The following is a 24,057-nucleotide window of genomic DNA, read 5'->3' on the forward strand; positions in this document are numbered from 1 at the left end:
GCACTATCTTTGGATGTTTTGAGCAATGCTATCATAAAATAGGGATATGATATTGTGGTTTGGTCCTTTTTAATTGATTTTGGAGTTCATATTTCACCCTGCCATTCACATACAAATAAGATTGGAAACTAAGGTTAGAAAACTTGCCTGATTCAATAGAGCTCAGCACCTTGCCGAAACCCAAACCCCTAAACACTCCCCCTCGTGTGTGTGTGTGTATGGTATTGAAATGCTATAGTGCTCAGGCAAGTTACAATAGCAACAAGTTCTTGGCGGATTTTATGAGTTTGTCAGAACTCACCGAGTTCTATAAAATTTCAGCAATACAAAGGGGCTGAAAATACCCCCGCATTTCTCCTTATCGAAGCACCTAAATGAGCTCAAACTTCAATGGCATGCTTAATTTTGCATGATCTATCTATTGAATAAATCAAAGTTGAGATTTTTTTTCATATTTTATTGATTTGAGAGATTATAAATTTTGACCTAGGCTTTGGCCAAATTCGATAAGTTGTGATTTTTTTGCAATAGTTGGTCGATATTTGATGGACATCATTACATAAGCATAGGGGTGGCAATGGGCGGGGTGGTCCGGCCTCCCAGTAGTAAAAGACTAGGGCCTGGGCCTGGGCTAAGGTAAAAGTGGCCCAGCCCAACCCCCCTTTTTTTTAATCTTTTTTTCTTTGGTTTTCTTTGATTTTACCAGGCTCGGCTCTCGGGGGAATAGGGACGGGCTAGGGCCAAGGCTGGACTGGCCTATTGCCAGCTCTACATAAGCATATTTTTGGGTTTTTCCTTGAATCACTGGCTTGTTTCACGCAAAAAAACCATTAAAAATCTTGGATTTGTGAGATTTATATTTCGGATTACTATTCATCCAAAAACTTCAACAACTCCATTCAACTAGATCTGAACTCCAAACCAAAAGCTGGGTTGGGGATTTTAATTTAGCATCTTTTAGGAGACACTAACAAAGATTGGATGCATCTTTTAGGATTCTCCAACAAAGATTGGGTCAATTTTCATATTTTTAAATTTAAATTTGTAATAATTGATTTCTTTTCATTGATACCCACTTGATTTAGTAAGATTTCATTTATTTTTTGTATTTTTATATCAAACAATGAGTAAGATTTGATTTTCCTTTTCTTTTTCCCCAATTCTCATGTACACAGAGAGAGGCTTTTTCCATATAACCAACGATAGTATTTTACATCTCCATCTTAATAAATGCATAAAAACTATGTATTATAGTTGTTTCATATTTTTTCATATTGTATATAGTTTTTTTAGGCCTGGCAATAGACCCGACCTGACCCGACCCACCTGGGATCCATTGGGTAGACTTGATCCGAGTTCAGCCGTTCAGGTATGGGTCCAAAACTTGGACCACGCAGGTTGGGTCCGGGTCCAAGTGGACCCGACCCATATTTATTATATATAAGTTATTATATGAAATGTATGATTATAATTAAATGATGATTAATTAATTATTAATCTATTAGAAGCTTATTAAATGTTTTAGAAAGGAATTAACCGAATTAACTATAACTTATCTATAATTAAGTCCTACCCTTTTCCCATCATTAATGATGGAAATTCTGTTGTTGTTTAATAGAGTCAACAGATGGAAGTCCTGTCATTTTTTACCTAGAAGCTTTCCAGCCACTGCTGTCTCTAATGACCCTGCTCATAAGCATGCGGCTGCAAGGGATTCCCAATGCCCTTTCATACCACAATCGCCTCACCCAATTATTCTTGTGTTAGTCATTTAAGTGGAGACCCAATTGTTGCACTCCAATCCCTTCCTAACCTATCCTGCCTCCGGCTGGAATAAGCATACACAAGCCAAATAATGGGAGGTTGCAGTAGAGGATTGTTTCCCTCACTCAAAGTGCTCCTATTCTCTAGGTTAGAAAATTGGGAGGATTAGGGAGATATATAGGTGGGATCCTTTCCCTGCCTTTCTACTTTATTCATTGAAGGTTGACGAAAATTGAAGATGGTTCCTCAAGGGTTTAAACTCCTCCTCATGTTCTGTCACTTGGTTGCTATTTATTTGTGCTAGTCAGAGGAGAGGACCATTTCAAAATACAACACATCCCCCACACCCCCACACCCCCCCCCCCCCGGTGTCAATATCTCCATGAATTGGGTTTTTAGCTGGAAAAGAAGCAATCAACCAAATGAGGATGACCACAATTTCAAATCCCACACATCCTTCGTGTTCAGCTCAGTGCGAGAAGAGTTATAAGGTAAGAAATGAATAGCATTCCTTTTTTGTTTTGTTTTTAGATTATGCAATGCAGAGACCATGTATGGAAAGATGTAACTGGCCAGCTGTGTCCATCCTCAATTGCAGATGGTGCAGATGGCTCTTTTATTGCCATTGAATTTATTTGTTAGTCGTCTATCTCTTATATTTTATTAGATATTTCATAATTTTTACCTAAAAATTATTGGGCGGGGTTTTTAACCTTTATTACCATTGAATTGACATTTTTTTATATAATTTCATTCAATTTTTTTTGTGGTTTGAAATTATCAGGCCGTGTTTTGGGTCGGGTCAAGGAAACCTGATAAGTTTTTAAGTCAAGTACGGGTTGGGTCCTGGGTCCTAAGCGATGTTCCAAGTACGGGTATAGGTCTGGGGCCCTCTGGACCTATTGTGTTCAGGTCCATCTAGTGCTATTTCAGATCTTGGTCCAGGTCTGGCCAGACCTAGACACGGAGTCGACCCAACCCATTGCCACCCCTAGTTTCATTATATTTTTTAAGATTTGTGACATATTTTCATATTGTTTTATTATTTCCAATTTTCTACTATTTTCACAAATTTCGTGATTTTTCCCTCTCTTTTTAGTCAACTCAGGACATACTGAGGTGACTTGTTCTAGAAAGATCCCGAGTTCCACTTTGATTATGAGTTTCTAGCCTTGATCAATGCAAACTATGACACTTGTGATCTTCTATTTTATGATAGGGTGAAGCATCAATAGGTTGGCTTCATATCATTAGATGTCATTGAGGAATTGCCACCTACTGTATCACCTATTTTTAGAGCAGTTAGGGAATTTATTTTTGAAGTTGTTGACCAGAGGTAGACCTTAGGGAACAGTTTACACTTCTCTTTTGATGTTCAAACTTGAGGTCGGTATTTCGAGTCATCATCATCATCATTATGTGAACCTCATACCGACTATTTGGTGTTGGCTTATATGGATCCTCTTTTGCCATTCTGCTCTATCAAGGGCCATACCTTCAGTCAGATCGTAAATCACCATGTCTCCTCACTACTTCCATTTATGCCCTTTTGGGCATTTCCGTTGCCCTTTTAGACCTTCACTTTAACGAAATCGTCCCTCCTAACCAGTGTTGTATTAAGTCTATACTCCACATGGCCAGCTCACCTAAGTCAACTTTTCCTTATCTTATCGCTTATTGGCGCTATCCATAAGTTCCCTCTTATGTTTTTATTTCAGATGCTATTCTTTCTTGTCTTGCCACTCATCCATCTCAACATCCTCATCTTAGGTACACTTTATCCTATGGATATGTTGTTTCTTGACCGCCTGGCGTTCCGCACCATAAAGTATGGCTGATCTTACAGCCTTCCTATAACACTTCCCATGTAGTTTCATTGGTATACGGTGATCACATAAAACCATTGTTTTAAAAAGTGGACCGCCCAGCGCCTAGGCGGTCTAGAAGGCTTGGGCACATCGCCTAGGCCTAGGTGGCCAAATTAGGCAGGCTGTCCCTGAGCACCCGCCTAGGTCCCAGGGAACCCGCCTAGGCGGGGCGCTCAATGCCCCACCCTAGGCAACCGCCCAGGGCTCATGCTCCTGCCCAGGGGTAGACATGCCCCTCGTTGAGTGCATTTTTTGGTCCTTTTTTTTTAATATAAAAGGGACAAAATCATGGGTTTTATGTTCATTTGAAACCTAAACCCCATTAGAGCCTATTTTAAAGAAAAAAAAACTCAAAAAAAGTAGTTTTTGGTGATTTCCATAGGATCAAAGGGTTTCTCAAAGTTACGAGAAATTGATCTAAGCATCACCCATTGATATTAGATTTAGTTTTTGATGTTTTATAAATCTATTATAGAGTTTTTTAGAAGATTTTGGGTCTTTAGAAACATCTTATGGAGTATGGAGGAGTGTGTGCTATATAGACGTGTGTATTGTACATTTGATGTGCCCTAAGTCCCTAACTTTTATGTGTTATACAATTATACTTATATTGCTAGATTATAGAGACATTTTTCTTTATTATAGAGACATTTTTCTTTCTACTGGGCCACCTAGGTTATGGGCTCCTGCCTAAGCGCTGGGCGGCCTGGACCCCACGGCCTCCTAGGCACCGCCTAGTGTTTTTCGAAACATTGCATAAAACTTTGGATGCTCATCTCCACTTCTGCCACCCAACTGTAATTTTATGCATGACATTTTCCTCAATCTCTCCATTTTCCTGGATTATCGATCCAAGATATCGAAAATGATCTCTTTTAGGTATCTCTTGGCCATCAATCTTAACTACTTCATCGTTTATACTTCTATTATTATTAAACTTGCATTTCATAAATTCTATTTTAGTCTAATTAATTTTAAAACTTTGTGTTGATCGCCTCTAATCTCATCAATCAAAATTGTCATCTGGGAACATGCGCTATGGTACCTCTTCTGTGGATGCTTAGTTAACTCGTCCATAACCAAAACAAATAGATATGGGCTCAACGTTGACCCTTGATGTAGGCCTACTGTCATTGAGAAACTCACTTCTCTCTTCACTAGTCATCCTAACGTTGGTTAGCTGTCCCTCGTGCATGTCTCTTACCACGTCAATGTATCCTTTAGAACTCCTTTCTTTTCTAATACACACCAAATTAACTTTATAGGTATCCTATCATATGCTTTCTCTAATCAATAAAGGCCATGTGGAGGTCTTTGCCCTTCTCCTAGACTTCGCAATCAGTTGCCTAAGTAAGAAAACACCCTCAGTTGTTGATCTCCCTGGCATAAAGCTGAACTGATTTTCTGATATATTCATTTCATATCTTAGTCATTCCTCAATCACTCTCTCCCACAACTTCATAGTGTGGCTCGTAATTTTGACCCCTCAATAGTTCATACAGTTCTGTATGTCTCCTTCGTTCTTGTAAATAGGTACCACAATATTTTTCTCCCTTTGTCTGACGTTTTCTTTGTTCTCAACATCTTGTTGAACATTTTGGTCAATCAGAATATTTTCCAATCTCTCCCATATAGTTCCAGATTTGTATTGGGTACCATCTGGTCTTAAAGCCTTTCCTATCTTCATCCTTCTCAAAGCTTCTTTCACTTCAGATATCCTAATCCAACGAATGTATCTATGACCTCATACCTCATTAATGTCGAAGGTTTCTCCTAATGCTGTACTCCCAAAGTGTTCGTTATTTAATAAGTTTTTAAAATAAATTCACCACCTTTTGTTGACCTCATCATCCTTAACCCACACCCTCTGATCCTCACTCTTAATATATTTAATATGATCTAGATCCTAATACTCTCTCTCATTTTTGCATAATTTGAAGACATCTTTTTTACCTTCTTTTGTCTCCAGTTTATTGTATAGATCATTATATACTTTTAGTTTAGCCTTACTATTATCTGTCTTTTTCTTAGCTTTTTATATTCTTTAAAGTTTTGATCATTTCTATTACATTGTCAAGCTTTATAATGTGATCATTTTCGTTAATTGACCTTTGAACCTCATCATTCCACCACCAAATTTCCTTCTTGTAATTTTGTTTCCCTCTAGATTCTGTGACAACTACTTTTGCGACTTTCTTAATACAATCAACCTCATCTCATACTATATAACATTAACTTTATGCTCAGATATCTATTTTCCTTCTTTAACTAATTTATTCCTAAATAAGTCTATTTTCTCCTTTTTTAAATTCCACCACCTGGACACTTATTTATTTCTCTCCTCTTCTATATATGTATGCAGACATCCATCACTATGAGCCTACATTTTTCATGGTCAAACTCTCTCTTGGATAACCTTATAGTGATGGTCGATCTACCTTCTTAACTTGAAAGAAGTCTATCTGGCTTTTATATGATCCACTTTTATAAGTTATTAAATGTTCATCTTGTTTTTTAAAGTAGGTGCTTGCTATTGCTAGGTTGTAAGCCATAACAAAATCCTGAATAGCATCATCCATTTTACTTCTTTACTTAAAACCATGTCATGCATGTACACTATCATATCCTGTACTATCTTTTCCTAGTGCTCTCTTAAAAAAGTCTCCTCTCTCCATTTGGTATTCTTTGGACTCTTTCATCTATGTCCTCCCAGAGTTGTCTCTTAATTCTATCATCTAGTCCTACTTGTGGTGTATAAGCATTATTATATTAACTATCTCCTCCCATAACACCGGTTTGATTAGTAGGAGCCTATCACCTACTCTCTCGACATCAACTACTTTATCCTTTAAATCTTTGTTTGCCTACGCCATTTCTATTATTAGCTTTGCATATATATCAAAGTTTATATCCATTGATTTCCTTAGCTTTTGCCCCTTTCCACTTAGTTTCCTGTAGGCATCCTATGTTAATTCTTCTTCATCTCATTGTATCCACCCACTCAATACTCGTACCTGTTAGAGTTTCTATATTCTATGTGGTTAGATGAATCCTATTCTCTTGGACTAGCTTCTTTAAGCGTGCTCGTCCAAAATAGCACGGCAGGGCTTGCCTACTTATCACCGCAACTGGGCGTTTTTGCGACACGTCGCTTCAAGGGAATGCCCTAGCTAACCCTTGCATATTTCTTACTGCACTCGGGTTCCAATACAGCACGTCATTTAAGCATATAACATAGGTTCAGGATTCATGAGAAGATGTGGTAAAGTTTTACGTTGGTACTTGACACAACCCTTCTCCTTGATACGGGCTTGCGACCAGCTGTCAGGACCCCTACTGACCGTGTGCATGTCGGTCAAGGATGAGGCTCGCAAACGTCCCTTGATGCATTGCCCAACCAACCTGAGGCCTCACCAGGCCCTCCTGCTTGCCTTAGGCATGGCTCAGTAAACCTCACGCACCAGCCTGGTGCACAGTCAAGCCTCATCCGTGCATAGCGTGCAGTTATGCCACTTGGATGCCTGGTATAGGAACTCTTGGATTTGAAGTGATTTAGGCCTACACCTCTTATCAAGGGGATGGTGAAGCCTTGGGTCCATTGGCGGCTAGCAGTAGACAAGGCCTGTGCGCAGCAGCATGGTATATAGGTGCATGAGCTTGTGCACCACAACATGGCACAAGCTAACTGTGGGCTGACCGTGGGTTTTATAGGCACCTGTGGACTGGGCCGGCGCTAGGTTCAAAATTCAAATGAACCAAGAGGTGGCTACGTGGATGTAACGGCCAAGACGTGGGTGTAACAGTTGGGATGTGGGCCATGGAATTGAAGGCAGCAGTTATGGTGTAGAGCCAAGATGTGGGTGTAACTGTTGGGACGTGGGCCATGGAATTGAAGGCGGCAGTGATGGTGTAGAGGCGTGTTGACGCATTAAGAGGCTTCACCTCAGGACGTGGCTTGAGGGTGGTGGCCTCATGCATAACCGCTCAGGACGTTGGCAGCCTGGCTGCCCAAGACTAGGCCTTTGGCTGTGGCTAGCCACCACGTGTACAAATTGAAATGTGCAAAACAGTTGTAAAGAGGGGCTATATAAACTCCTCGCCCAGCTCCTCGAGGGGGTATCTGTGGCAGCATACATTGTAAGTGTACAACTTAATACAACAGGCAGCATATATTGTAAGCGTACAACTTAATACAACAGGCCACGGCCCTTGAACTCATTTAGCCTTGTGTTGGTGTGGGTGTGAGTGTGCAAAGTCCCGTTACTTGGTGTGTGGTGATGCTGAACTTAACCCTTAGCAGCGTGGCTACGTGTCAAGGCTGCACGGTGCTAATTAAAAGAATTGTCCTCATGACAGTTGGTATTAGAGCCTAGGTTCCACAACTAGCTCGAAGCAATGGCCCCAACTGTGAGCGATCGTGTTAGTCTTGTCGAGGAGCGACTAAACGACTTTGTTGGTTGATTGGCTATGTTGGAGGAGAGAGCCTAGACCCTAAGCACCAAACATGATGAATTGATGGCTGCACAGGAGGAGCACGCTGGCCACTTGGGAACCCGGTTGGGGGACCTTGAGGCTGACGTTGCTTCCTGGATTGATGTCTTCAAGGAAAACCTTAAGACACTGAATGACGAGCTTAGCCTAGTCAAGAGGGCTTTAAGCAACTCTTCAGGCGTGCTTGAGCAGACCAGTGTAAAGGTACCTGAGCTTAAGCCTTTTGGCAGGGCTAGAGTTGTGAAGGAGCTGGAAACCTTCTTGTCGGATATGGAGCAATACATAACTGTTGCCTGTGCCCGTGAGGAGGATCGGCAACAGTGACTCGATGTACCTCATCTGAGATGGCAAACTCTGGTCGAGGATTCGCATAATCGATGGGTCGGGGCTTCCTATGGTTGGATGTGAGGACCTCTAGAGGAGCTCAAGGAGTAGTTCCTACCAGGGAACGTAACCTAGATGGCTAAAGAAGCCCTCTGTAAGCTCAAGCACACTGCCACAGTGCGTGAGTATGTCAAGCAATTCTCGAGCTTGATGCTTAACATTAAAAACATGTTTGATGAAGACAAGCTCTTGAACTTCATGGCTGGGCTGCAGCCTTAGGACCAGGCCGACTTGAGGAGGCAGGAAGTAAAGGATCTCCCTGCAGCTGTGACTGCTTCAGAGTCCGTGGTGGACTGTAAATTCAATGCCTCGTCGGAGGGTTGCCGACAAGGTAAAGGAAAAAGAAAAGGAAAAGAGGGGTAATGGAAACCCTAAGCAGCAAAGGGGCAGACAGGCAGGTGGGCGACCCAAGGGGAAGTCTTCTAGCAAAACAGGTGCTAAGAGGGACTTCTCTGGGTGCTTCATCTGCAAAGGTCCACATCGGGCCATGAACTGCCCTCAAAAGCAGTCTTGAGCATGGTGAAGATAATGGAAGAAGATGAGGAGACGGTCGTGAGAGCACAACCTTCTCTTCAGCTTCACATGATCCAAAAGGTGGCACAAAAATCTCTTGTGAGCGGTGGCCTGATCCTTGTCAAGGTCACCCTAAACGGAAAAGACGTGAGGGCTATAAGTGGACTCTGGGTCCACTCATAACTTTGTGCCTGCCTGCATGACAGCACAGCTAGGCCTCAAGTTGTCCATGAATGACAGTAAGATGAAAACAGTAAATGCTGCGCCACGGGTAATTGTGGGGACAGCTCGGGATGTCCCACTAAAGGTGGGGGCATGGAATGGGCGGATCACCCTTGTTGTGGTACCCCTGGATGACTTTGAGGTCATCTTTGGGTTGGAGTTCCTGGCCACAGCTAAGGCAGTTGTGGTGCCACACCTTGGTGTGGTGACCCTCTATAAAATTGTACCCGTGCATGGTTCCAGTTGAGCGCAAGGGCAAAGGGAAGGCGCTGTCTGCCCTTCAAGTCAAAACAAGGCTACAGCATGGCCAGACTACTTATCTGGCCACCCTTGTGCTCAATGAGGCTAAAGAATATGCATCAGTGTCCCTTGTTGTTGAGGAACTTTTGAAAGGTTTTGTTGATGTGATGCCCCTAGAGCTCCTGAAGTCCCTTCCTTTACGTAGAGTTGTGGATCATAGGATCGAGCTCAAGGTAGGAGCTCGACCCCTATCTTGTGCCCCATATTGCATGGCCCCAACGGAGCTAGCTGAGCTTCGCAAGTTGCTGAATGAGCTGCTGGATGCTAACATGATCCAGCCATCCAAATCGTTATTCGGTGCCCCCCAATCCTCTTCCAAAAGAAGCATGATGGGTCGTTGCGGATGTGCGTCGATTATCGTGCTTTCAACAAGCTGACCATCAAGAATCAATACCCACTACCCCTGATCGGCGATTTGTTTGACCGCTTGGCCAAGGCTAGGGTCTTCTACAAAGTTGACCTTCATTCAGGCTACTGGCAAGTGCGCATGGCGGAAGGGGATGAAGAGACGACGGTGCGTGTAACCCATTATGCATCCTTTGAATTTGTTGTAATGCCGTTTGGGCTAACCAATGCCCCGGCAACATTTTGTCATTTAATGAATGATGTATTGAGTGAGTACATTGACATGTTTGTCATGGTATATTTAGACGACATTGTCGTGTACAGCCAGACCTTGGATGACCATGTTAAGCATCTAAGGATGGTGCTGGAAAGGTTGAGGGCAAACCAATTGTATGTAAAACTCGAAAAATGTATCTTTTCACAGGAGGAGATCATTTTCCTCGGGCATAAGGTGGGTAGGGGGCAAATTCAGATGGATGATCAAAAGGGGTGGGCCATCTTAGACTGGCCGCAGCCTAAGGATATCCACGAGCTACGCTTCATCGAAGGGTTTTCGAAAAAGGTCATATCCCTGACTAACGTTCTTATGAAGGGTGTCAAGTGGGAATGAACAACGGACTGTGAGTAGTCCTTTCAAAAGTTGAAAAGGGCAATAACCAGCAATCAAATATTGCGCCTTCCCGACTTTGACTAGCCCTTTGAAGTGCAGACCGATGCATCAAACTATGCAATTGGTGGGGTGCTGCAAGATGGCCACCTGGTGGCCTTCGAGAGTTAGAAGTTAAATGAAGCTGAGTAGCGGTACTCAGTCCATGAGAAGGAAATGATTGTGGTGGTGCACTGCCTCAAGGTGTGGCGGCACTACCTGTTGGGAAGTAAGTTCATGGTGTGCATAGATAATGTGGCCACAAGCTACTTTACCACTCAAAGGAAACTGACCCCTAAGCTGGCTCGGTGGCAAGAATTCCTGGTGAAGTTCAACTTCACCCTAAAGTGTAAACCAGGGAAGGTCAATGTAGTGGCCGATGCACTCAGTTGGAAGACAGAGCATCTGGTGGTGGTTGCAGACATTACTTGAGTAGAGGGGGACCTCTTGGGTCGCATTCGTGAGGAGGTCGAGAGGGAGCCAGTGATCCAAAAGTTGGTGCAACAAGTGCAGGAGGGACGCACCGGAGGTGTCCTTTATTCCAAAGGCAGGCACATCTATGTGCCTATTGCCTCAGGAAGGAGTTGCTGAGGGAATGCCATGATGCACAAGCAGCTGGCCACCCAGGCCAAGAGAGAACCTTGGCCCTATTGACCCATGGCTTTTATTGGCCCAACATGGACAAGAGGTCGAGCATTATGTGAAGACTTGCCTGGTATGACAGCAAGATAAGACTGACCAACAGAGGCCAGCTGGTCTACTCGAGCCTCTCCCCATCCCTGAAGGTCCATGAGCAAGCCTGTCCACGGACTTCATAAGTGGCTTGCCCAAGGTGCAGGGGATGAGTCAAATCATGGTTGTGGTGGATCGTTTTTCAAACTATGCCACCTTCATCGCGGCCCCTGAACTATGCAGTGCAGAGACCGCAACACAGTTGTTCTTCACCCATGTGGTGAAATGGTGGTGTTTCCGAGGACATCGTAAGCGACCACAATGCTCACTTCACATTAAGTTTTTGGCAACAGTTGTTCGAGTTAATGGGGACTAAGCTAAACTTTTCCACTAGCAACCACCCTCAGACAGATGGTCAAACTGAGAGGGTGAATGTAATCTTGGAAGAGTACCTTCGCCGCTATGTGACGGCCAACCAGAACAACTCAGTCAGCCTACTTGACGTGGCTCAATTTTGTTGTAACCTGCATCAGAACTCTTCTATAGGGAAGAATGCTTTCGAGTTAGCCACAGGCCGACAGTCCCTGTCACCCCTTGATGTGGCCCTGCGGCAAGGCCAGTCCCGATGCCCTGCAACACTGAGATTGGCTAAGGCAAGGGTCGAGCAGTTGGAAGAAGCTCGTGAGTGCCTTGATCGGGCAGTCAAGCACATGAATAAGTACACATATGCAAGACAGCGGCCCCTTAAGTTCCAGGTTGAGGACTGGGTGATGCTAAAACTCACTTCTTAGATCTGAAAGAAGATTAGTGTTTAGGTGGCACATCGTGGCTTGATCCAGCGGTACAGTGGACAATTCGAAGTGACCTATCGGATAGGGAAGCTGGCCTACAGACTAGCACTTCCTGACCGGATTAAGGTTCATCCGGTGTTCCACATAGGCTTCCTGAAGCCATACCACAAGGATGAAGACCCAAGTAGGGTCCAAGCTGTTTGAGCTCCACCAAATGTGAGGACTTAGTTCGAACATAAGGTGGAGGCCATAATGGCCCGATGAGTGTTGGGCCATATTGGCTCACAAACGTCCCTTGATGCACTGCCCAACCTGCCTGAGGCCTCACCTGGCCCTCCAGCCTGCCATAGGCATGGCTCAGCAAGCCTCATGAACCAGCCTGGTGCACAATCAAGCCTCATCCGTGCATAGCCTGCCGTTGTGCCACTTGGACGCCTGGTACAAGCACTCTTAGATTTGAAGTGGTTTAGACCTACACCTCTTATTGAGGGGATGGTGGAAGCCTTGGGTCAACTGGTGGCTAGCAGTGGGCAAGGCCTATGTGCATCAACATGGTGCACAGGTGCATGAGCCTGTGCACCACAGCATGACAAAAACTAACTGTGGGCTGACCGTGGGTTTTATAGGCACCTGTGGGCTGGGTAGACGCTAGGTTCAAAATTCAAATGAACCAAGAGGTGGGTACGTGGGTGTAACGGCCAAGACATGGGCATAACAGCCGGGACATGGGCCACGAAATTGAAGGCGGCAGTTACGGTGCAGAGGTGTGCTGGTGCATTAAGAGGCCTCACCTCAGGATGTGGCCTGTGGGTTGTAGCCTCATGCATAACCGCTCAGGACGTGGGCAGCCTGGCTGCCTGCCAGCTGCTCGTGACCAGGCCTTGGGCTGTGGCTAGCCATCACGTGTGCAAATTTGAAATGTGCAAAAGAGTTGTAAGAAGGGGCTATATAAGCCCTTCGCCCTGACCCTTGAGGGGGCATCCGTGGCAGTATACATTGTTAGTGTACAACTTAATAAAATGGGCCACGGCCGTTGAATTCATTTAGCCTTGTGTTGGTGCGGGTGTGTGTGTGCAAAGTTCCATTACTCGATGTGTCGTGAGGCTGAACTTAAACCCCTTAGCAGTTTCGCTAAGCGTTAAGGTTGCACGGTGCTAAGTAAAAGAATTGGCCCCGTGTCACCAGCCATGGCGGAGGTGAGATCAGTATTTAGAGTATTGATACTTTTTATAGATTTGTTGAATCCGCTCCATTTTTTTTATCCCTATTATTATACATTTGGCATTTTTGTATGGTTGTCTAAAGGTTTAACAAACCATTTTGAATTAAAAAATTTCAGTTTGACTAAAATTTGACGTAGAGGACATGCTTGCTACATTTGATGAAGATAATGCTTGTAAGGATATGCTGAAGTTAATAGATACGTAAAGTTTCCTTGAGGTAGTCCATGCATACAAACTCACAAATTAAGGCCATTAAAGGTTCCGGTTGTGCATCCCCCTAGTAGTGGTTGCTGGTCAATGATATGAACCAGAATTGATCTTCTTCTTCAAGATGAGTCTCTTCAAATCATCAGATCCTAGCACTTTCTATAGGCTTGGAAGAGCATGTCAGTGAAAAATGGAGGCCTAGACATGTAAGACATTGTAAATTGCAGTGATTGAAAGCATTGCCATGCTGTATATGTACAAGCTATGTTCGCAATTCCCTTAACTAGAGCTTGATCAATTGAAAACTTGCTTAACGCAAAGGTTATTTTCCATGGGAAGTGCCGAACAAGATATGCTGTTTGTTATTGAGGTTGGAAGTGCCCATCATTGTGTTTGGATATTGCTATAAGCACCGCCTATTTTAGAACAGTATATGTCATACCAATAGACTTTTTTTCTAGCCAACCCCAAATAGTTGGGAAAAGGTTTGGAGGATGATGATGATGACCAATCAACTTAATTCTTGAATAACTTGAGCATGGCAATGTGACACATAAGATGCCTCTAGAAAAATAGAAGAAGTTCCAAGCAGTCCCCTTGTGTCGTTCCTTGTGTCGTTCCTTTGAAGATGTTGAGAATGAGAAAATCAAGTTGACCTGCAATTTCCAGTCAATACATGTCTTCTTCCAAAATCACAGCAATCGACCTATGGTGCTGGAATCAACTTCGATGAGAAGATGACTCCTAAGCCATAGTTAGAAAAGTTTATTTAAACCCCTGGGGACCACACTAGCTCAATGAATTAGAGACCACTACAAGCCATAGTAATTCAGACCCATAATCCAGCCACAATATCCCAAGAATTACCCGTATTTCAATAGAATTTCAGGCTTAGGAAATCTAAACTTTGAAAAGGCAGGTTTTACGGTAAAAAAGAAAGGAGATATTAAGGAAACCATCAAACAGAGTGATTTTGATCAGAAATAGCAAGTGAACATCCTCAAAATCATAATCCTAAGAAAACTTGCATCATTCAGAGCAAGTTAGCTGAAAATGTTGCACAGGATATGCGGCTGCCAGCTGTTGCCTCCAGATTGGCTCACGTCACTGCCTTCTATTTTTTGGACTCATTTTGCTGATAAATACTCTTAAGTTTGACCCCTAAAGGGTTGGCTTGTGAAAGCAATTTAAAACCCTAGACGGACCAAACCCTAACCCTAATCCTTAGTTGATCTCTTTAATGAATTGTTAGATTGAGCGAGACAAATTAACGGACATTTCTCTTGAATCACCCACTCATGGCATGGCATCTGCTTAAAGGTAATAAAGAGATTTGCTTGCAACCATTTATGTACAAGGTTACTGACCTATATTCACCTAAATGCATGTTAAAAATACATCTAACAACAAACTGAACATATATCTTGTTTTCCTTCATAGCTACTATATCTGGGAACTTGGACAAGAGAACTTTTGTGAAAGATGCTCTGAGTCTTATGAATATTGATATGGCTCATGATACACTGATATTAGCATATTAATATAACTCATGGTTAAGAAGGCATTTGGTTTCGAATGGGGTTTAATGGCAGTGAGTCAGTGGAATGATGACATGGATATCATTAACCAATAGTGATTAAATGGACTTGCTCACTTGTCTCTGTAGAAGATTGCTTTGAAAGTGAGTCATTCATAATTGGGTCTCCAGGCTAGAAATACCAAAATGCCCTTAAAAGTTCAAGGAAAAAATGTGTAGAGAGAACACTAGGAGTCTCTCAGCCTCGTTAACCCAGAGACTTGTGATGGGCATACTATCGCCCTTTCTTTTCTGTCGAAAGGTGTGCAGAAATAATTATCAAGTTAAGGCATGCTTATTGGTTCTACATAATGGTTTTCTTTAAACAGGGGAGACTGATTGGTTTTGGTTTTGTTATATTTTGTATACAAGTGAACTGTTTTGATTACTTTTTCATAACATCCATTGGTTTACTTGGCAGTTTTTTCTAGTGTATAAAGTAGATGTTGAAGAACTTTGGGTCAAACCTCATCCTTTGGCTTGTTCTTTCTATATAATTAACTAGTTAACAGTCCATTCTTCACTCATATACATGTCAAGAATACTAGACACTAGTAAGATATAAAAGTGTATATATCCGGTTATTTTCATTCCCAGAACAGTAATTCTGATTGAGACAAGTTCAAAATTCTTTTGGATAGACTGAGATTATTTTTCTTTTTTTAACACATCACAGTTGCTTTCAAGATTTTTTGAACCATTGTCACTGTTTATCAATAAAAAATAGCTCCAGTTTCATTTCTGAATCATAATAGCATGTAGATTATAGATCAATCATCATACTCCCTTACTGATGTATAAGCATACTCTCTCTCTCTCTCTCTCTCTCTCTCTCTCGCCTGCATGTGCTAAAATTTGAGTGATGTTCACATCCAGGTCGACATAATCGGGGTTAGCTGCTATTCCTCCAAGGATCTGTGGACATGGAAAAATATAGGGGTTGTTCTGCGAGGAGAGAAGTACAATCTCACCCACGACCTCCATGAAAGTAACGTGCTGGAGAGGCCCAAAGTCATATACAATGACCTCACCAACCAATATGTCATGTGGATGCACATTGACGATGTAAACTACACGAAGGCCTCAGTTGGTGTAGCCATAAGCTCCTCCCCAATAGGGCCCTTCAAATATCTTCACAGTAAGAGACCCCATGGCTTTGATAGTCGAGACATGACAATATTCAAGGATGATAATAACAAAGCGTACATCATCTACTCATCAGAAGACAACAGTGAATTACACATTGGTCCTTTAACCGATGACTATTTAGATGTGACCAGAGAGATGAGAACGGTACTAGTTGGTCAAAAGAGAGAGGCACCAGCTCTATTTAAGCATATGGGTACATATTATATGATAACATCAGGGTGCACGGGTTGGGCTCCAAATGAGGCCATGGCCCATGCAGCTGAGTCGATCATGGGGCCATGGGAAACATTAGGGAACCCATGCATAGGGGGAAATGGGATTTTTCGAGCAACCACCTTCTTCTCTCAAAGCACATTTGTAGTTCAATTGCCTGGTTTGCCTGAATATTTTCTTTTTATGGCCGATAGATGGAACCCCGCTGATTTGAGGGATTCGAGGTATGTTTGGCTCCCATTGACCGTTGGGGGAGCAGCTGATGAGCCATTAGAGTATAGTTTTGGATTCCCTTTGTGGTCGAGGGTGTCCATATATTGGCACAGGAGGTGGAGGCTTCCTCAAGGTTGGCAGATACCTAGGCCTAACTACAGATTAGGGTGATTTGTAACATGATTTTTGTGTATTATATATGGATTTTAGGTGGGGGTGATCTCATGTTTTGTTCATTGTTTATGTTGATTATGTAATATTGGGTTTATCGATCCCTTTCTCTCTCTCTCTCTCTCTCTCTCTCTCACACACATTCTCTCTCTCTCTCTCTCTCATTGTTGTATCAGTAGCCATTCCCTTCCTCATGTGTTGTTGTAAAGTCGATATAGGCTTTCCTCGCCCAACCTCATTCCTCTCTCTGATGTGGGTTTCTTGAGTTATATTTGGTGGCATTTCCCCCTCTGCTACGAAAATTTGATATGTGAGTCGTTATGCAACGTCTATGACACCCACCACTTCCCTCAAAATTAGACTGGCATTTCCCCCTGTACTAAGAAGTTTTTATAGGTGAGTCATTAGCATCGTCTGTGACACCCACCCCTCAGCTCCTCAACATTGGGGTTTGCCTCTACTTGTGGTTAACTTAAAACATGTGAAAGTGTGGACATGCTTTTTCTGGTTATTTGCCCTATGATGTCTGTATCACTTATTGATCAAATGGTTGTTACCAAGTGTTGTCTATGGATCTGGCTGACCATCTCAACATATCACCTCTGTACCCATGATTGATTGATGGATAACTGAAGTTTCGTGCACATGTAGCGATACCATATCCCACTTTCTATGTAGGGCTGGCAATGTGCCCAGCAGCCCAGCCTGGCCCTGATTAACTAGGGCCTTAGCCACAAAATGTGGCTTGAGGGCTAGGCCAGGGCCAGCTCGGCCCTACCTTTTTGTCTTTAATTTTTTCATTTTTCTTTTATTTGTTCTATTAGACCTGGCCTGACCAAGCCCAGGGCCGGCCTGGGTTAGGGAGCCCTATAGGGAAGGGACCAGGGCAGGGCTAGGGCGAGGGCTGGCCCGATGCATTTGCAGCCTTATGTGAAATGATCTTACGAGTTGGATTTAGAGAGAGGTGGTCGATAGATACATTCAGAGTTGTGAAATGATCTTACGAGTAGGATTTAGAGAGAGGTGGTTGATAGATACATTCAGAGTTGTGAAATGATCTTGCCGGGATTTACAGGGTGGTGGTTGAATCATTCAGATTTGTGGATTCTTTTGATTTTTGGTGGCATAAAATCAAAATGTTTGGATGGTTTCTGTTGACCCTAAAATCTGCTCAAGACTGAAACGAGCATGTTGACACCCCAACCAGACGGGCACTTAATAAGAATTTCATTCATGAATGGAATTATGATTCAAATGGATAATGGGAAGCAGTTGGGCACTTAATAAGAACGCTTGTATGAATGGAATTATGGTGTGACGATAAAAGGCTTGGGTAGCCAGCTCAAGAGCGCGGGTTCATGTCTTGAGAGCGACCATTTTGTGCATAAAAAGCCAAAAGGTAGAACTATTTATCTCAACCCTCTCGGGATCTTCTATAGGCGAGACCAGCATCGGGTCATACCCCTTTTATGTGCAAGGGGCCAATGGCGACGCATGGTGGCAGATTCAATGACCTGAATACTATAATGCTTAACGGCAACATAAATGAGAATGTGTTCTAGAGCAGCCAGCATAAATGAGAAGGGCCGCACTCAAATGATTTGAATAGCGTAAAACACCAGCAATCCGGATCATAACCTTCAAAGTTGGATTGAGAAACAGAGGATCTAGCCTTGTTCAACCAAAATTTTGAGAACCGGCCGGTTCCCTCTAGGAACTGACCAAAACCACCTCATCTTTTATTTTTTTATTTTGTTCAATCTTTCTTGCTCTCTATTTTTTAAAATGTTTTATTGGTCGACTCACTCGGCCTGATTACCGAACTTAACCGCTGATTGGATGAACCAAACCGGTTTTCTTGATGGGCGATCCAACCCATCGATCTAATTTTTTAAACCTTGAGTTTGAATATTCAACACTTGGATTTACTGTAAACTGGGCAAATGTACAACTCCCAAGTCCCTAAGAGCAACGCAATATTAATGGAGTTCTGCACAAAGTGGATTTGCCTTTCCCATTGGGCTTAGTGAATATGCCTATTGGTGTTTGGAGTGATCTTAAGTCGAATATGAGAATAAATGCGTAAAACAACTCAAGATAACTTCAAACAATACTCTTACTAGGGATATCCATGTACAAAGCTTTAATTATTTCTGGGTCAAAAAGTTCTAAGGCACCCATGGACATCTTGTTAATTATATTTGTTGTCATATATAAGGGAAGAGTGAAAAACCGTGTTTAATTGGTTACAGATGAATTCACCAAGAGTACAAGATAGTCGGATCTTTTTTTTCTTTTTGGATAATTCAGTCCGGATAACGAGCCCCCTATCGGTTTTTTGAAATTGTTAGTGGTTTTTGAATGATTTAGGTGTGAATGGAAGCCTAGATCATAGCTAGGGCACAAGTGCTGCTACCACCACAATTCCAACCCATTCTTTTAAAAATGGTAAGTCAGGGGGGATTTGGGCCCTTACCTTTTAAAAAAAATAGAGTCAGAGACCTCATCACGGAGCTACGCAATACTACTGCCAAGCTCTAGGCCATTCTAAGCCAGAACCTATTTGCTGAGAGGAAACTACCACTTTCTATTATGCTCTTTACTGCCCTTTTCCTCTAGTCTTGCCTCCATATCCTTTTCAATGCTTGTGGACGATCTAATTATAAGCATTGAGCATCTCTAGTTAGCAGTTGATAATCGTGTCCAATAGTTACGATGAAATGGGTAATTCGTAGAGCAACACATAACTTTTCATGATCACCAAATTCTGGAGTGGAATCTAAAGTGTTCCTCCCGTCTCGAACATATGCAACGCCATACTTTATTCTAAGGGTGTGGTTTCTATAAGGTTGCAACCTTAAACAACGCACCTTCAAATTTTATCGTGACATGTAATTTTGGTGTAAAAATTTCTTAGGATTATTTCAAAATCTATTTTCATATCTAATTATAAAATTTTAAACTCTAAAAATAGTTAAAATCAAGTAGATCTATTAACATATGAAAATCTTGAAAACGGATGGTCTAGATCATGTGTTGCAAGATGCACTATTTTTTAGAACTCCAAATCTTTTTTTTTTTTTAATATTCATACATCGCGATGTCAAGATGATCAGTTAGAGGGTTGAAAAACATTAAATCTAACCTTTTCCGATGGATTTTTGATGTGCATATGTGATTCTACATTTTAAGGTTGCAACCTTATATAAACTTTTTTCTTATTTTAATACGATATTTTGTAATGCTTCCCTCTTGAAGGAAAGGGCTTATATTTCTGATTTGCCCCTCCGGAAATTATAGAATTATTTTATTCGGAATGTGTTTACATTGTTCCAGTCCTCATGGTATTAGACACAACGGTATTTTTATGCACTTATCGTGTTTTGACCTAAAAAACAAAGTAGATTCCTTAAAAGTGTATTATATTATACAGTAATGATCCTATGAGACCCTCCCACACCTATGTGTGTAGGACTTCAAAGGATCACCATTAAATTTGGCACAGATCTCTAAAAAAGTCAAGTCCCACATCCATGTGATAACTTTTTTAGAGATCTATACCAAATTTAATAGTGATCTTATGGGGTCCTACACACATGGGTGTGAAAGGGTCTCATAGGATAATTACTCTATATTATAACGGAAGTTTGGGCTACGTAAAAAATATACCCAAAGAGTTACCACCCCCCCTCCCGTCCCGCCAAGGGTATATTGATGTAAATGTTCAGGTGTATTTTCGGTTAAGAAATATTTAAACTGTGAAGATCCTTCCCTACGAAGATGTTCTGGGCATGATGTAAAATTGTAATGATACTCATTGTTACATGACGTAAACGGCATAGATGGCTCCATGGTTGCTTGAGTTAAAACTGTTGGCCTGGCTATTTTTCAAAAATCTCCCTTTTTCTAAAATTTCATAATTTGCGGCGTCTTATAATTTCAGAAAATGTACTTTCTTTATTAAAATAGTACTCTCATTCCTTGTTATGTTTTCAAAATCTCTCTATTCTCAAAATTTCTAAAATATTTTATTTAAAAAAGTTCTAAATTTTTTATAAAACAGTTGTAACTGTGATTATCTTTTCAAAGAGTTTTGAAGAATGAGTTAAAGAGTTAAAGAATCTTCAGAGAATCTTCCTAGCAAAAATCCCACCCAATATAAACCGCTAAACAAAGAGGGAAATGGAGCTTACGAACTATAGCCAAGTTCAAATTTTGAGAAGAAACGAAATTTGAAAGCCTAAGATCAAGTGGCATAATGAGAAAATCCAGTTTGGAGTCTGATGATGACCAACATGAAAAAAAAATTTAAGAAGATCTCAAGTCTAAAAACCCTAGGATGAAATTGTCCTTGATGACTAAGTGGGTTAATGCAGCATCTCGATGAAGCTCCAAAAATGGACAAGTGTGCCCTCTAACCATTTGGTATTAGGATCACCCGCAAAGTTGAAAATTGGCAATAGATGTTTACTTTTTTGTGGTCCACCTGTTCCTTAAAACACATGTTACGTCAAAGAGGGGCAACTATAGACATCCAATTGAAAATATGTTAATTTTCTAAATTTCTAAACCCAAATCCCCAAAAACATTTAGGAAAATCCTTAAAATGACCTAATAAACCCCTGAGGACCATACCAGCGTAGAAAACCCCAGTGTACTACCATCCATAGTCCTCATAAGCTAAATCATTATCCCAACTTTCCAAAATATCCTAAAAAATACCAAATAGAAATCCTAAAAGCCATTAGATTTCCCAGAATCCAGATAGGATTGGAAAACCAAGAATTTAGGTTAAATTGGATATGTTTTGGGTTTGAAAGCGAGATAGAAATCAACCAAATTAGACAAATCAAGCAAAAAATAGAGATTCCAGGCAAAAAAAGGGGCCCAACAATGCAGATCGCGCCACAGGTTTCAGAAGCCTTGGCAATGACGATTGCGTTGTTGACCGTTTGATCAAATAACTTTCAATTGGATCGAGAGATCATTATCCCTAAAGAGATTGGAAACCTCATAGAAAGAAAACCCTAACTAGAGCCTTAGAAACCGTCATCCTCTATAGCCTTCAAACCCTAGAAACCATGGGAACATCTAAACCCTAATACTAAGTCTAGGAACTAAAACCCTAGAAAACATTATATTTCTTAAACCAATTCACAAACCAATTTCAACAACCAAAATTCATCTTATCATTCCAGAAAAGAGAAGGTAGAGGAGCAAACCAACCCTTGGCCTAATATGGCCCAACTCCAGGTTTCAAGTGTCCCGAGCCAACTGGCTTAGTCCAGTAAAGTTTTATTTTATTTTCTTTAATTTATTTCTTTTTATTATTTTAGAAATAATTGTTTTGACTCGAAAGATTAGTAGGCGTTGCCAACAATCTGAAGGAGAATTGATCGTTCGCTGTTAATTCATCTCCATATTACGATTCAACCGTCACACGAATCTCTATCAATTTATAAATTTATCCAATTTAGAGCATAAAATCAGAGGGGATTTTATTAAAAATATTCTCAAATTTTAGATATAAACAGGTCTGCCATCTTCTAGTATATTTTAGGAACCAAGGGAAGAGAAGGCCTTTGAGCAGCATGTGATGTATGAGACACACATGAGTACATACAACAGATCTCGAGGCTCGAGGCTCACTTTCTTTTTGTGTGAGTGGTGTCACCCTATGTATCTTTTTTTTTTTTTTTTTTGACAAGGTTACATAAGAATGAAACTTACGACATTACATTATAAAAACTCAACCTCTACTGTCTTGACCCAAGCCCGATTTCTAGTCACCAACTAGGTCCCTTGTTGGTGACCAAGACACCACAACAATGTGGTGAGCTTCTCAACAACTTTACTTGTCAGAGTCGCAATGCTGACAACCACCCTCTCAGCGACACTCACATCGCTCACAAGCGACACTCACATCCATCGAACTCCTTTTGTCAAGCTCGCATGCTCATTACCTACACTGGTAATGACTTCATTTGTCGAAGTTACTAGTCGGAATCACTCACCACTTTGCTGTGGAATTTCAAAAATGGCAATTTATTTGAGAAGCTATCCTTTTGGTGTACAATGATAATGAGTTTAGAGAATCTAGTTACCTGATGAGTTGTAACTGATGAGACTCTTTGTGACATGTAATTCAAGATTGAAGATTCACAACTCCTCAACCTACAATTACCATGACTATAGAATAAGGTTGTTTCTTGCCCAAAATGAAATGAACCTTTCTTACTATATAAACCATTTATGGTCTCACTTTGAGAAGCAGTAATTTGCCTACTTTTTCTCCCCAATAAAAGGTTATTGTGGTGCTCTAGATCTTGTTTTAGCATTTATACAAGATAATTTTTTGATCTATCATTTCTATGTAAGGCTGCCACTGGTCTGGGCCGGGCTAGGGTTCCGGACTGTTTTTGGGCTTCTAGCAGTGGCCGATCACAAAAGAAAACACTGTTCACGGGGCCCGGGCTTGGGCCGACGCGAAAACTTTGCCACAGGGCCTACTAGCCCCTAAGCCCAGAATTTTCCCAAATAAGAGCCCAGCCCGGCCCAATTGTAAGCCTTTTTTTTTTTTTGTAGTAATCTTCACTCTTCAAAAATTTCTTGTTTATAGTAAGCCAATAAAATAAACATAAATATATGCTAAAATATTTTCTAGAAAATTGAACTCCATTCTCTCTCTTGAAAACCAATCCCTCTTTTTCTCTCTACAAACTCATTATCTCCATCTCTCTAAAAACCGAATTTCTCTTTCTCTCTCTAATAACTCATTCTTTCTATCTAGAAACCCAATCTCTTTTTTTCTCTCTCTAAATACCTAAGAAAAATTTCTAAAAATTATTTTAGCATATGCCTTTTTTTTCTTCTTTTGACTTACCAAGAAAAATTTGAAGAGTGAGATAAAAAAAGAAAAAAAAGCTTCGTCATAGGCCCATGCCCAACCCAATAGTTTCTTTCCAGGCGGGCTTTTCGGGTGTAGTTTTCAGGCCGGATCAAAGTATCTTTGGGATTTTCCAGGCTTCAGACCGAGCCCAGTATGGTGGCAGCCCTATTTCTATGTATCTCGAGGATAAATTTGCCTGAAAAACTTATGTGCACATTAATTTATATCAACCTATTGTCTTAAAAAAAGCAATTGTTAGAAATAATACAAATTTTAATGGGAAAAGTTTATATAGAGCCTAGGCTCCTACCTCAAAAATTTCACTAGAAGGGGTTGTTTTGATGCTCGAATGTCCTCAAATTGATCATCTCGACATCAAGATGCATGGACTTGAGAAAAAAATAGATTTCAAGTTTTGAA

At 41.4% G+C, this 24,057-nt stretch overlaps 1 protein-coding gene across 2 annotated transcripts in view; it reads left to right on the forward strand.

Moving 5' to 3' along the window:
• LOC18430894 (glycosyl hydrolase family protein 43) overlaps positions 1-16,849 on the forward strand; it is a 35,377-nt gene extending 18,528 nt beyond the window's left edge. For both annotated transcript variants that reach the window (XM_006841036.4, XM_011623827.3), the window contains exon 3: positions 15,879-16,849. In XM_006841036.4, the coding sequence (XP_006841099.1) occupies positions 15,879-16,748 (870 nt within the window). In that variant the 3' untranslated portion in view covers positions 16,749-16,849. The remainder of the gene's footprint in view (positions 1-15,878) is intronic.
• The last annotated feature ends 7,208 nt before the right edge of the window (positions 16,850-24,057 follow it).

This window comes from Amborella trichopoda, chromosome 12, assembly GCF_054954075.1.
Source record: "Amborella trichopoda isolate Santa Cruz 75 chromosome 12, AtrichopodaSantaCruz75HAP2 v2.0, whole genome shotgun sequence".
Classification (NCBI taxonomy): domain Eukaryota; kingdom Viridiplantae; phylum Streptophyta; class Magnoliopsida; order Amborellales; family Amborellaceae; genus Amborella; species Amborella trichopoda.